Below are 15,549 nucleotides of genomic sequence, written 5' to 3' on the forward strand. Positions count from 1 at the left end.
AGGGAACTGGATCCAGATAGGTACCACATGAAGAGTTGCTGCAGGGCCTCACACCAGCAATTATAGGCTTTGGCTTGGAAGCGACACATGCTGCTTCCCCCTGCAGCCCCTGGACTAGAAGAGGTCGCCTTACCTAACGACACTGAAGTTGAGAGATTTAACCCTCCTAGGAGTTCAGAAAGAGGGACACCAGATATGGGTGAGCACTAGACATGTCTAACACAGGGCCCGGCAGTGGGGAAGAGGCAGAGAGAAGGTTTGAGATGTTCATCAGACATCCAAGTGGAGAGCTTAAATAGGCAGCTGGATGCATCTGGAGTTTAGGGAAGAGAGGCTGGACAAATGTCCTCCAAAGGTGTGGGGAATGATGTGACTCCTGGAGTAGTCAGTGATTCTCTGATGCACTTTAAGAGCAAGTGGACTAGAAGACTCACTAATACAATGTAGGTAGGGGATGCTTTTAATAAAAACAAAAACAAAAAATCCCTCCTTTTTGGTCCAAGAGGCCAGAAGAAATCCAGACATATATTACTTTGATCTTACAACTCCCAGAGCTTGTTTGGTTGCTTCCAACTGTGGTGTCCAGTATGACAGCTTCTAACCATAAGTGTCTAGAAAACTTTGAGTTAATTAAAAGTAAACAAAATTAAAAATTCCGTCTGCTCTGAACACCAGAGATCGATGTCATTGTGCGTAAGAAGTTCAGGAAGTCTCGCACTGCCCCAACAGTTCATCCTAGAAATGTTTTTGAAATGCTGACAACTAATTTACTTCAAAGAAAAAAAACGATACCATAAGGACCGAAGAAAACTTTGCTGTAATAGGAATCTGTCCTGGTTTTTAGCATGGAAGCTCTGAACTAGATTTTTCTACTGTCTCCTTCTATAGCTATTACTCTGGGAAGGGAGGGTAAACTGCTTAGGGACACTTCTAAATCTGCAATTTCCTTACTCAGCTACTTATCCCCAGTAGTGCTAGAAATATAGCCAGCTGTTGAGAAGTAATTAATACTAAGCCTCTGAATTTCTGAGGGATCATTAGTCCTATTCATCTTGACCAATCAAGACCTTCGTGCATCTCAAATGTATGTGGACATGATAAAAATCTCCACAGATGTATGAACTCTCAAAAACACTTGTCTGTAATTCTGCACTTTAGAGATTATTCCTTAACAGTGTTCATTTATTTTACAACCAGTCTGCACTGATGTAAGAACCTTTGCCATGGTAGCTCCTCTCTACAAGGTATTTCCTTGAAGGTCAAGGTCTTTTAAAGATTCTCCTCGTGTACTCTGGCGGGAAAAGTCATGCTCAGATTGAAATACCGCTGGAGTCACTAGAGGTACCTGCTAATACCCAAGAACGGGTCTCAATAGTTTTGAGTGATATGGAAATAGGAACTCCCTAAAAGGATGATGGGTAGTTTCAAATAAACTATTCCCTAGTAAAAGAACACTTTGAAAGTTTATCAATTACCATGTTTTTTTTCCCTTTCAGATTTATGAAAATATAAGTGACCATTTTCTCTAGTTAACCCCATATAGTATGATCACCTGTTTTTCTATATCACGTTGGTACTTTCTGATACACGATTTTGTAATGGTTTCTCAATTTTGTGAGGATGTCTGACTAAGTGCATTTTTATTTTTTCGATAAAATTACAGTTGTCTAGAGGTGCCTGGGTGGCTCAGCTGGCTAAGCATCTGACTCTTGATTTCGGCTCAAGTCATGATCTCAGGGTCATGAGATCAAGCCCTGCATCAGGCTCTGCGCTCAGCAGGGAGTCTGCTTGGGATTCTCTCTCTCCTTCTCCCTCTGCCCTGCCCCATCTCTTTTCCTCCCTCCGTCTCAAAAAAAAAAAAAAAAATTACCGTTTTCTTTAGGGCAGGATTCCCATTCCTAGTCACTGTCGTTACTGTGCATAGTGCTCTCCACAAAGCCTGTACATAAACACTGGACCAGCATTATCTGCTCAGCTGTCAGCTTAAAGTCAAGCATCACAAGCATCAACAGCTGCTGTTCTCCAAGTACTTGAATACAGGTGACATGGGGAGAAAACCAGTTGTGACTTCGCACCATTTATTAAATAGTGTTCTCTCAAACGAAGAAGTAGAAAATAGGGCAAACAAGCACTCAGAAGATGTGTCTTCTTTTCTTTTCTATGTATTTCCAGAGCTGACTGTCCAATAGGAAAGTAGACTTAAAAAAAAGGAGACCTCATACTTTCCTCCTCCTTCCCTCAGTGCCCTGCCTCACAACTGTCAAAATAGGAAGTGCTCCTAGTCTTTTATTTCGATTGCCCTTGATAGGTGATAAATCTTTCAATAGAGTAGTCATGAAGGGCTCAGGCTCAGGAATCAATGTCTGGGATTGAAGCCACCAGTAACTCACTGTGTGATTTTTACCTCATTTACTAAGCCGCTCTGTGCCTAAGCATGTTTATCTATAAAATGGAAGTAACAGTAGCTACTCCATAGTTACTGTGAATCATGCTGATTATTGCAAGTTCTAGCACATAATAACTACTCAATAAATACCCAACCCCACTAGACTGTGAATTTCCAGTGCTGCATCAGTCATTTTGCCTCATCTCTGATGCCCGATTGAAAAAGACAAAGTACAGAGGGAAGCACAGTCTTCCCATCTTCCTGCCTCTCTCCACCCTTGCTGGCTCCTCTTACTAAAAAAACGTTCTCTATACATGTGCCATCTGGCCCTCCTCTTGAGCTTTCTGGGAGTCTTCTGTCTTTAGGTGTTCCCTCTTTTTTCTCCTTTTTCTCATGTAGTAATCCATATTTGTACTATCCAGATGCTGTTTGAGTCTAAGGAGGTAAGTTCAAGTCAGGCAGCAAAAAAGAAGAAACCCATTTTACATCCAGGTCTAAACAACAGGCTCTCTATCCAGCTTTATCAAGTATAAAGCAGATATTATAAACCCTCTCTAATTTTTGAGTTCATTTCTCAATTGGACCAGAAGCAAGGGAAGGAGATGTGACTGACTCTTCTACATCCTAAGACATATGAAATGAGTTGAATTCCACTCTTTCCTCATTCCACCTAGTTTGCTTTATTGTTTTTAATCTGTGTAGGTGGTATACTATAGAATAGTAATGGCAGACAGTTCATTCACACATTCATTCAATAAATATTTATTAAGCACCAACTATGGACCTGGCACTGTGTTAAATGCTCAAGTTACTGGAATAAAAATGACAAAACACAGCCCCAGCCTCCTTGGTGTCGTCTGTAAAAGGCAAATTGCTTAGATATTGTCTTCTTTCTTTCCCTCCTGCCATTTCTTCTGATCTATCAACATTTTCTTCCTGCTCTCAGTGTTTCACCCAAGCACACTGGTAGCATTTAAACCCTACAGCTGTTTCAAGCCTATAGCTAAGCCACGTGAGATAACCTACAGTACAATGACGTCAACTTCAGAGAAAGTGCAGTCTGAAAGACAGCATTCTGGGGCAGGTCTCTACCTAGTGGTCACTGTGAGGGGCTCTAATTAACCCGGTGGAAATCCATGCCCTTTATTCCTTCCGCTTGCCCTGACAGCTCTGGCTGGGAGGCATAGGTGCTTCTCATGAAGGTGAAGGACACTTGGCTGGGGCTCAAATTAGACAATGAAATGCTGGCTCTGATTGAAGAGCTATGTAATAAAAAGACCAATTGCAAAGAAAAGATACCTGGCCAGAGTGATTCCTTTCAACTAAGTCTGGTATCAGCAGAAACTAAGCCCCACATGCTAAGGCTGTAGCTCAAAGGCTATACATTTGACAGATCAGAGGAACAGCATCTTGAAACACTTTAATGACTTGCATTTAGAGCGCAAGTTAATATTACTCCAGGGATTATGCTGCATATCCTCTTATTTAAAATGTTATCTAATACTTGAAGAGAGGAAATATATGCTGATCTTAGCCTCATTAAGTTTGTGAGTTGGTTATAGAAGATTGGGTTATGTCTTTTAGAACTAAAGCCCCTAGAGTCCTGTATTTTTTTTTCCTTGAGTGTGAGCTGATCATCATTTCCCTTAGGAATCATCATAGTTAAGAGTGGGAAAAAATGAAATTAAATGAGGATGGCACTTTCCCTCATTCTCTCTTAAAGACACTAGTGAGATCAGCTATCGCTTGTGTTTACTTACCTTTTCTACTATGTTATCAGCAAGGGAAGCAATCTTTTTTCCTAAACGCTTCTCACATGAGAATACTTCATCTGCTCATTTAATTCTTTATAATAACAATTCCTCACCAATGTTTTGTAATTTCTATTTTATAAGGCACTTTAAAATCTCCTCCTTCCTGGAACCTATAGCTACCTGAAACAAAACCCAGAGCAGCCCAAAAACAGGGGCTGTGAGTCCCAACAGATTCCCGAACACCACTTAGGACCACTCCGTAACTGGCCATCGTGTTTGATCTTAAGGGGCTTCCATGCCTGTTCTTTTTCTGCACTGTCTGCTGCTATGTGCACAGGTATAAAGACCAGTTCTTGATGGAACATCTAAAGAACCAAATGTTTGCCTTGCTTCCCAAGCTGGGAGCGCATTCTATAAAGAACTCTTGGTAGATCTACCAGGCAAGGATTATGGCTGAGAAGGAACAATTCAGTGCTTATTGCTGGCATATGTGATACATCAATATCATGATGCATTACACTTCAATGTACTAAATTTTATAAAAGAGGTTGTCAGTGAAAACAACTGGGCCTGTTCATGTCAAATATCACTTATTAACAGCCGTAAGAGCTACTGACTGTTTTCAGACTATGGGTGATACTTCATACACGAAGATCAACAAGCCTTTTCAAATACAAGCGATTATGAGAAAAAACTTCTGTTTTGGCCCAGTTAATTTTCTATCCTGAAACCACGCTGAATATATTAATTCAGGATTAGGAAGCATGGAAGCAAATTCTGTAGCAAAATGCTGGAGATTTCATTTTTCTGGCTGCAAATGCCCATAAATCTTTCCAGGGTTTACTTTACGTCCAATCCCAAATAACTTCTTCCTATAGGCTTTTAAATAGTAATTACTCTTGCCTGTCTAACTCGTGTTTCCCTCTTTCTTTCCAAATTCCTTTCATGTTTCATCTATTTTAATTTTTTTCTCAAACACTTAAAACTGACTAGTCATTAGCCACTTCTAAAATGTATAGCATGAGTATCATCACGTTATCACTGCTCAAATCACTCCATCTTACGGTTATGAGTAGACCTTCAGTTACCAAATGTATGGAGTAAACCCAGATGTAGAAGTGGACAGTAAATATACACAGATGAGGACAAACACTCTCACGGGGGAAAGACTAGGCTTCTAACGCTAGACTTGAGGTGCTGAATCCTAACTTTCTCACTACTGGCTCTGTAACCTTCGATAGGTACTCAGCCTTGTTTTGCCTCAGTTTTCTCATCTGTGAAACGGGGATGCAAATAGTATCCATGCCATAGGGTGGTTCTGAGATTTAGGTTAATTAATGCAAAGCACTTAGAATGGTGTCTGGCATATAACATTAGTCACTGAGATAACATGCACACACACTCTGGCTTCTGTCATTCAAATGTCGATACTACCAACATTTTATTAATGGCAATCACTTTTAATCTTTACGCCTGTCCTTTAACAGTAAAATGATCATGAAACTGCATATTGATGATCCTCATTCCCTTGGGAACCAAAATGTACTCAATATATTTTATTATTAAGTTACTGAATTCTTGTTTCTGATCATCAGTAGTAATTTATTAATTCTCAATTACTGTCTACAAAATTGATTATTCACAATACTTCATTCCTGGATAAGCATGAGACCCCAGAGCGATTTATTACCATAACTGCCTCATTGGCCAATACGAGACAGCTACGAGGTTTGAAAAATTCTCTCCTCCTTTCTTTCCTAGGGTCAAGGCATTTTACCTCTCTCTTGTGAATAAAAATATTTAAAAGTCGGGAATACTGATTGTAAAACTGCACTGACAACCCACAGGAGTGACTATGTAGGCTTTAGTGAAAATGATGTCTGAATCCGATTAAATGCCTATGTTAACTGTTCTCATCACTGTTTATATCCTCTGCTTCCATTCTACCATAAAAACCAAGATGATTTCAGTTGTAAAACAGTTTGTAAAGTGACTGTATTTTCTAAAGCAGTGATTTGCTTCTTCTAAATTTTTATTTAAACCTGTACACACCCCCCCTTACCAATAAAGCATCATGCACACAGTGCTTTCTAAGGTATATATAGTAGGTACAGAAATTCTAGTACATCTCTTGTCACTATTAGTTTCAATTTTTCCTAAAAAGACCAGAAAAAGGGAAAAATGATGGGAGTCCAATTTTTCAGTTTTAAGTACGTATGTAATATTAAAAACACATGGGTACTTCATCTCTTCACTAAAACTCCTTTCATTTCCAAGATCAAGTGAGCAACTGAGGCTAATCTAGTCATAACATGAATGAGGTATTTATGAAACTGGGCAGCCTACCTCCGTATTTTTTTATAGTCATGAAGCAGAAACACAATCATATGACTATGGGGTTTACTATGTATTAATGCATGGTACAAACAAATTAAGAACTTCATAATCCTGTGACAAGCAAACAAGAGTCTGAGGGGAAGTGGAAGGGAGGCAGAGAAGTGTGCAGTCAAGCTGAGAAAATGCTAACATTTCACAGTATTAAGTTTAGAACCAGTTGCACTCCCTTTCTTGAAGTAAGTTACACCTAGCTCTAGAAAAATTATTTATGATTTGGCACTCCTACAATACTTTCTATGGTGGCTTTATGAAAAGACTCTTACTTATTAAAGTGAAAACAAAATTAAAATGAATACATTTTGAAAAATATGTATTTTGAAACAAATTCCAAATATGAGTCTCCCTAGAAACACAAAACAGGCAAAATACTTTCTGTATAGACAAAAAGTCCCCCCAAATGGACAGACGTTAGAGATCTTTTTGCAGATGGAAAAAATAAGGCTCATTGTCCAAATGCCTTGTGCAAACATAGGAATAAAAAAAAAGGATAACTTTTCTTGTTATATAGGACTTAATAGCAGAGATTTCTAGGTCTTATCCCCAAGTTCACATAACCAGCTAATAGACTACATTTACTATCCTTCCTTGCTAACAGGTGTGACCATGTAACTATGTTCCAGCCAATGAGACGTAAGTAGAATTGAATTGTGGAGTGGGGCTTCCAGGGGGGAGGAATGCATTTTTTGCCTCTTTTTCCTTTCTGCAGCCTGAAAAGCTGATGAAATGCATGAATCTTCAGCAGCTATCTGGCCAAGGGGTAGAAGCCAGTGGCTAAGGGATGATGGAACAGAAAGAAAGGACCTGGGCTCCTATTGACATCCTGAGGCCACTGTATCAACCCTGGACTACACTGGTCTTCTTTTACATAAGAGAAAAATAATTTTATTTAAGTCACTGCAATTTTGATTCTTTTGGGTATATGCAGCAGAACCTAACCCTATTCTAAATCCTAATTCTATCTGAAGGAGCATTAACTATCAGATCATACTTCTATTGGGGAATGAAACTTAACAAAATAGGATGTTAATTTAAAGTTCTAATTAGTAATAATCATGAAGTTTTCTCATACAAACTACGTAATGATAACTTGCAAAAGCTTTCATTGTAGACTGACAACAAATGCTCAATAAATACCCATGTTGAAGAAGGTGATCAAGTTTTAAAGGTTTTCTACAATAAATTAGTGTTTCCCAAAATAATATAATTTTGGACAAGTTAGCAACAAGATATTTATAAAAATATGACACTAAATTTGGTGAACAAAGTTAAAGAAATGGAATCCTTGGGCGCCTGGGTGGCTCAGTTGGTTAAGCAGCTGCCTTCGACTCAGGTCATGATCCTGGAGTCCTGGGATCGAGTCCCGCATCGGGCTCCCCGCTCAGCAGGGAGTCTGCTTCTCCCTCTGACCCTCTTCCCTCTTGTGCTCTCTATCTCTCATTCTCTCTCTCTCAAATAAATAAATAAAATCTTTAAAAAAAAAAAAAGAAATGGAATCCTTATTTTCTAAAAGGTATCACTCTTTGGAAGATAATATGGGGAACACACAGTAACATACAAATCTACACATAATTATGTAAACACCGCTTTGACACACAACAGCAAGTATTTTCATTGTGTTAAAGTGTTTATGAATGCATTTTCTGGCAATAAAATTGCAATAATAAAGACACCATACGTGGTAAGATACAATAATGGGAAGAAAAGATATTGACATGATTTTATGTGTCAAATTAGCTTAGTTTCTTATGAAACTTTAGTTTCATGCTATTTAGACTGTCTACACACTGGCAGGGGAAGAAAAGCATTTTACTTATGAAAACATTGGAGGAGACAGTCCATTTTATGTGGGAATAATGTTTTTTTAACAGAGCTCAATTAAGAGACATCAGGACCCTGCCTCAAAAGCCATTAGCAAATCTATCTGGCAGATTTTATGCTACATCATAAAACAATCTAAACTGCTTAGTATGCCAATTTGCCTAAGACATTTGCCATATAAACTGCTTTCAGGAGCCAGCAGTAAGTTTCATAAATACTTAAAGATAAAAAATCGAAGGATACTGGCATTCAAAGGAGATGACACTGTTAACTCATATTGCCAAAAAATTTATAAATACACTTGCATTTTGCTTTGGAGTCAAATTTCTTTTCCATTTCCATTTCTATTTAACCTTTAGCTTCTCAAATAGCCCTGGCAGTAGAGGGCCCGATTGATGGTTTTCCCTAACATTGTCAAACTATTAATTCAAAACTGAAGTCAATCTCTACTTCTTTTCCCCCTAAAGCAAGGTACCTTATAATATGTAATAATATAAGCTCACCTGAATGAGTAAATAGGATAGAGGTTTAATTCATTCTTTTTATAGACAGGGAATTAAATCTAGCCATCTGTCTCAGTATCTTTTTTTTTTTTTTTTGCCAGGAATAACAAAATAATAAAAACTCCTATTAGGAAAAGATCTACAAGTCTGGGCTTTAAACAATGTGGAAATCAAGAGGAAAGCTAAAAATAACCATGCATTGTACCTGTCCTATTTTGTTCAAATTCTCATAATTTTAAATAGAGAATAGTAATGTTCACTTAAATGTTAACTGTTGTTATAACTTCCTTCTTGAAGCAAAATACTTTCACATTTATTCTCATCTTTAACACATCATGTGTTAAGTTTCTAAAATCACCCCAAATCATAAAACTAAGCTAAGAGGGAGGGCCCAACATTAACTAGTCCATTCCTCTTACTTTATAAAATACTGACTTTAAACATCCCTGAGAGTATAATTTTATTCTGATTTTTATCTGCCTTCCTGTCTTCACAAGGACAGAATCACTTGCCATTACCAAAAGGTTTGCTTTTAGTAAATTCCTGCCAGAGAAAAGCTCTCAAAGTGCAGTCCATAGAAGACTATCTACATCAGGACCACTGAGGCTCGCAAAATGCATATTCCTGGGCCTTGCTCAAGATCTATGACACTGATTATCTCCACTGTGAGGCTCAGGAACCTGCATGCTCATGACAAGCACCATTGCCTTAAAATGAAATTTAAATTCCTCGAGCTGAAAGGTTGTTCCACCTTATCTCCTTTTCAGAGTAACTGGAAAACACTGAGTCTCTAAACTGTGCTTCTTTGAGATTATAAAGCTATCTTTCTGTCTCTCTTCATTAGTAAACTAACTGAAGTTCTTCAACGTTCCTTCTTTCATCTGTCTCTCTCACTTCTTTGACATCTATGTACTATTTCTTCCCAAACTTTCTCCAACCTCTCAATGACTAGCAAAACAGTGAATGCAAACCAACCAGCAGTGACTATTAAGATGATTAGTTCATGGAATCTCTGGTTTACTCTATGTTCACGTATGGATCCCTGTTATGTGGTAACTTTTTTTAAAAAAATGACACATCTGGGCATGTTTTATTTTCTGTGGATTAATTCTCCTTACTTCTCTTTCACACACTGTATTCTGGGACTCTTCCCAACTCTTCCCACTGACATTCCATCTCCAAATTAACTAAGTAATGCTAAACATCAATTTTTCTTTCCACAAGCAGCCATCCAAATTTGTGGCAGGTATGAATTCCATGAATATGCTTCCCTTGCCCTAGATTCAGAGCACTGTTAGAGACCCAAATCCCAAGGCGAGGCTGAGAGCACCACATTTTCCTGGAAGCAATTACTCATTCACAGACACAGGAAGCATGTGAGGGTGTCCCAGTCAGTCAGACATTCTCCCAAGGTGATGCTTTGGCTCTCCTCTACGTTGCTTATGCCAGCTCACAGTCAGCACTTCCTACCTGCCCAGCCAGTATAAACAGTGCTATCCCGGGGGTCTGCCGACTTCAAGCCCCTCTCCATTTGCTGAAGCAGCTCTCGAATCTTATTGTTCAAGCGTTGTGAGAACTCAGGAGTCAGCTGTAGATATTAAAGGGAAAACAAGTATCAAAAAATATGGACTGCTCAACTTCCTGGACTACAGGCTATCAACACAGGAGGGTACTTCATTTCCACTTAGGCCACTCCTACCGCCTGGGAGAACTGGAAAATTATTTTATTCTTAATAACCACAAATTTATATAAAACTTTAAAATGCTATGACATTTTCCTACTCAAGGCAGGAAATATTTTGTAACTAAATGTCTTACATCAAATTTATAATTAAATACTAAAGTAGACTGCTGATGAAAAACTGGCATGCAGTAATTTCCAATTAATAGGGAGCATCTGTTATTTAAGCCGATATTTTTTATTATAATAAAAGTCATCTTAATAAATTAAGCACAAGTCAGAAGATGTTTGCTATTTTCCAGCTATTCAAGCAGCAGCAATGTTAATTCCCTAAGGAAACACTCTCGTTGCTTTTGTTATTTAAAAAATAAGGATAAACATTTATAAAAATCCATTTATAAAAAATGGATAAACAATTTTTAAAAACTGTAGAAGTAGCATAAGAAAGTCAAAATAAATTCACGGACATCAGGAGGCTCAGGCAGAGTGGCAAGAACATCAGACCTAGCAGCACAAAACCCATGCCCAGCACAGTGCCTAGCAGAGGAGGGGCTTCATAAATACTGCCCAATGAATGAGGCTGGCTACATCTTTATCCACCGTTAGCTAAGTGATCGCGCTCTACTCATAAGTTCTTTATGCTTCAATTACCTTTATAAAGTCAGGATAGTAATACCTGCCCCACCAATTTCAAAAGGTACTTTGAGGATCAAGTGAGATCGTGTGCCTAAGGTCTCTCACGTTCAGGGATGTAACTGTTGATATTTTTATAATTTTAAGCAGTCCAAGGGTCTATAACAAGTAATAATTTGGGTATGGATTTAAAAAGCACACGAAAGCTGGGGCTGTGGGGTAGTGAAGGCCATACGAAGGCCCACAGATGCTGGGCAAACTGTGAGGTCCACAAAAGCACTCTTATTCATCCTAAAGGCAACTGAAAAATATTTTGCAAGTTCTGTATACACTGAATCATGAAGTGTCTTAAAAGGTCACTTTACTGTATCTCTCCACAATTTTAGAAACCTGCTGTGATTCCCAGTATTTACAGAGCAGTAAAATTTCAAAACAATGTTGGGGAATATTACATGGGCACAAACATTTCACTTCACCATGTAAGGATTATAAAAACAAACCTAACTACTACCTGTTAACATCATCATCTCATTTTTTAAAGAGGGCATATTAACACTGGAACAAGAAAGAAGGCAGTATCAGAATTATTATAAAATATATTAAATTTTACTTCTGAAGAGCATCTCTGATAAGGCAAATCAGACTATCAACCACATCTGGATAATTTTTCTTAAGTACCATGATCCCTTATTTCACACTCTGAAGAAGAAACCACATCGTTTGACTGACACGCTCCCATTATTTAACAATTTCTGCCAAGAGGTTAAGATTTCAACAAGTCTTGAAAATACATTTAATAAAATACACTTCAATATTAATATAAAAGGTCTATAAATCTCAACTAGACAGAGGAGTACATCTATATGAGAACATGTCATCTTCTGTTCATAGATCATGGATAATTTATCATCTTGCCTGGCCTTACTTTGAGACCAAGAATGAGAACACCTCAGTCTCAGGAAAGGAAGTTACTTTCTATTTGTCACATAACTGCATTTAATAAAGGTGACCTGCCAGAGAATATTGATTGCTTTGGCAGACCACAAAATTAAACTCTAGCAATAATTTGTAGTCTCCAAAAGCCCTTTTTTTCTGATGGATGCCAGAAAACAGACCAATTCCTTATTGAAATGTGTTAACAAATTAAGGAGGACAGATCTCCAGGGTCTGAATCTTGATGTTTAACATTAAACAATTTTAGAACTGGTATGCTAGTTTCTTTCTGGAATCTGTCCAAAACCATGTGTTAGGTGATAAATTACTTTATTATTTTTGGGTCAGAGTTTAAATGTGTGAATATCTTTTTTTCTCTCTTAAAATGGTTAAATTTGTAAAAGGATTTAATTTATAAAAAGTCTGAATAGTGAGCTCTATTTTATTGAAGGCTTCTGTAATTAGGATAAACCCTCAAGCGTTCTCTTTGCCAAGTCTGCATGAAACAGCAGGTCTTCCTCCAACAAGACAGGACAAAAAATCAGGATCTGCAGAGGTAGACAGAACACAGGTCCAAATGGCTAAAAGGAAGCCATCTGACGTCAGATCATTAAAAGAAGCTTTGCTTGTGTAGTTCAATTTTGGTCTTAAAAAAAAAAAATCAGGGGTGCCTGGGTGGCTCAGTCGGTTAACCATCTGACTCTTGGTTTCAGCTCTAGTCATGATCTCCTGGTTGTGGATTGAGCCCCAAGTCGGGCTCTGCGCTCAGTGTGGAGTCTGCTTCAGATTCTCTCTCCCTCTCTAGCTCACTCTCTCTCAAATAAATAAATAAATAAAATCTTAAAAAAAAAAAATCAGATTGACTCGATTCCTATGTATTTTGGTACCCTTCTATCCTACAACTCTTCTCCAGCTCTTTCATTCCTCCTACTTGTATTACTGATGTTAAATTAATCCATTATGACAAATGTTTCCAGGGAAGAACTGAAAGAGCCACATAAAGTTAACTTGGCAGATACGAAATCTCTAAGGCCATTATATCTCATGTGAAGCGCTTTTCGTATGGTGAGTTTAGAAGAAATAAACTGGTAGAATTAAAAAAAAAATGTGTGTACTTTAAAGAGATCACTCTTCCAACCTAACACACTCTTATAATTTCTCAGCTAGGCATTCTTAAAAAGAATTGTATTCCCTCTTAATTACGTTCACTCAAAGAGGCATGAGAGAATTATGTTCACTCAAACAGGCCTGTGGGGTACCTTACATCCAGCTTCTCTTTTGCTCTGTGGCTTATAAGTAACATTAAGTTACTATCACCCTGCTCTCCACCCCCCAAGTTGTGGGGATGTCCTGCAAAGAGTGGCAGAAGTAGGAAGAATTTCAGGCCTATGTCCCTAATTTTTCTCAGCACTTTGTTTAAAGATGTCTTTACCACACATCCCCGTTTACTCTCAGCATTGACCCCGCCCATGTTTGCATACAAATATAAAGCAATAACATGGCATATGTGACATACCACCAGGACTCCTCCCCTCTCTTTAATTTTTTTTTTAAGATTTTATTTTATGTATTTGACAGAGAGACAGCCAGAGCAGGAACACAAGCAGGGGGAGTGGGAGAGGGAGAAGCAGGCCTCCCGCGGAGCAGGGAGCCCGATGCAGGGCTCCATCCCAGGACCCTGGGATCATGACCTGAGCAGAAGGCAGACGCTTAACGACTGAGCCACCCAGACGCCCCTCCTCCCCTCTCTTTAAAAAGCAAACCAAAATTGATCAAAAATGCCAAATCACAGAAAAACGACATATTCGCCAATTTTTATAAATTACTAATGACTGAGGCTACTTCAATTATGAATATTAATAACAATGACTTCTTACAGAAGTAGAACTCAAATTACCTATTTTGACATGTATTTTATATATTTATCTTGAAATTACGTATATTTTTAAAGGGGGATGCTCATCCCTTTCCTTCAGGCAAAAACTGAGCTCCTTTCTCAACACTAGGGGCTGGAGGTAGGGATGCAGGCAGATGTATCCCAAACTCACCCTCCCGGCAGAATCAAAGTAGCCTTCGGCCAGGGATTTGTTAAAATCGGCATAAGGATTCGGGAAGGCCCTTTGAGCCATGACGCCGGAAGCGAGCCTGCAGAAGAGGGGAAAAAAAGAAACTAGGTTGAGACAGGGGCCTCGGCCGTGTTGCGAAGGCAGCGGCCAGAGCCCGCGCAACACCTTCCCTCCAGCTCCTGGGCCACTGCGCAGTCTAGGTGGTCTAAGCGGACCCAAGGCCCACGGCGGCACGGCTGCTAGGGCGCTGCACCTCCGCGAAAAGGCTGCCAGGGCCCAGCTCCAACCGCGATGAAGGGACCCCGTTTTGCACCCTTCGTCCCCACTCCCACGATTTGAAGCTGCGGCGGGTTCAGTGTCCTGAAGCCCGGCCAGGCCTCGGCCTCTCACCCTGCAGCCTCGGACACCAAGAGATGCGATGCTTTCACTGCCCACTTCCTGTCAGCCGGACCAATCAGAACCTTCGACACTCTGGAGGCCCGCCCTCTTGTCATTTAGAGTTTGTTAAAGAGACAGGAGGGTGATTTCTAAAGTATCACGCCCGGTGGTTTATTTCTGGGTAGATGGAGTGGGGACGGAGCTTAGAGTAACGTGCAAATGTGCCCGATATTTCCTGCCTTTCTTCTCTTTTAACTTTTTTATTTAAAAAAATTAATTCAAGTCCAGATGAGTCATAAGAATTAGGAATTTATCTGGAGAAGAAAAAAGACTGCTTTGAGGCCTGAACGTATTCATATTTCTACTGCTCAGACTGAATAAAATGGGGAGGATAATGTCTCTACAGAGGCCTTCCAGACTTTTTCTTTTGTTTCAGAAAAGAAAGAAAATAAAACACCACTGCCACCATTAGCAGCATCAAGAACAAAAAACAGGGTATATTGAAGAAATGGATAATGGGTCCTTTGGAGATAATTTATGATAATTGAACCTCCAAGGCACTAAAGAAGAGATGTGAATGCCCAAGGGATAAACTATCAAATGGCAATTGAAACTTCAGGGAAAAGACACAAAATCACAAATCACGGCTCTTAAGAATTTTGATTTGCTCATTAGTCTACATGGGACTGTAATACAATATACTTAAGTCCTTAAAAAAAATAAGTCCAACAGAGCAGGATATCCACAACATTGGAATTCAATGTTTAATAGTCTCCATTATCTGAAAATCAGTCCTTTCATTTACACTTAAATCCCACTCAGGACACATTCGTCCCATTCTGTTGCTCAGAGGATTCTGGAATTCAGTTAAAAAGTCATAGTCACTCTCTCTGCTCTTTCCCTTCCTCTTGTTTCAGTGAAGGACTTGAGCATCAAACATCCAGTTGGTGAAGCTCAATCCCTACTTCACCCCCACCTTGGCCCAAAATTGTCCCTTTGT

At 39.0% G+C, this 15,549-nt stretch overlaps 1 protein-coding gene across 3 annotated transcripts in view; it reads right to left on the minus strand.

Moving 5' to 3' along the window:
- Window positions 1-14,629, minus strand: part of LANCL1 (LanC like 1) — a 41,770-nt gene extending 27,141 nt beyond the window's left edge. Inside the window, exons 1-3 of one of the 3 annotated variants that reach the window (XM_027589715.2) lie at window positions 14,562-14,629; window positions 14,154-14,250; window positions 10,329-10,446 (exon numbers count right to left, since the gene is read on the minus strand). In XM_027589715.2, the coding sequence (XP_027445516.1) occupies window positions 10,329-10,446; window positions 14,154-14,234 (199 nt within the window). In that variant the 5' untranslated portion in view covers window positions 14,235-14,250; window positions 14,562-14,629. The other 2 variants (XM_027589717.2, XM_027589716.2) reach the window with 2 other exon arrangements.
- Window positions 14,630-15,549: the final 920 nt, after the last annotated feature.

The sequence above is a fragment of the Zalophus californianus genome, chromosome 3 (assembly GCF_009762305.2).
Source record: "Zalophus californianus isolate mZalCal1 chromosome 3, mZalCal1.pri.v2, whole genome shotgun sequence".
NCBI lineage: Eukaryota > Metazoa > Chordata > Mammalia > Carnivora > Otariidae > Zalophus > Zalophus californianus.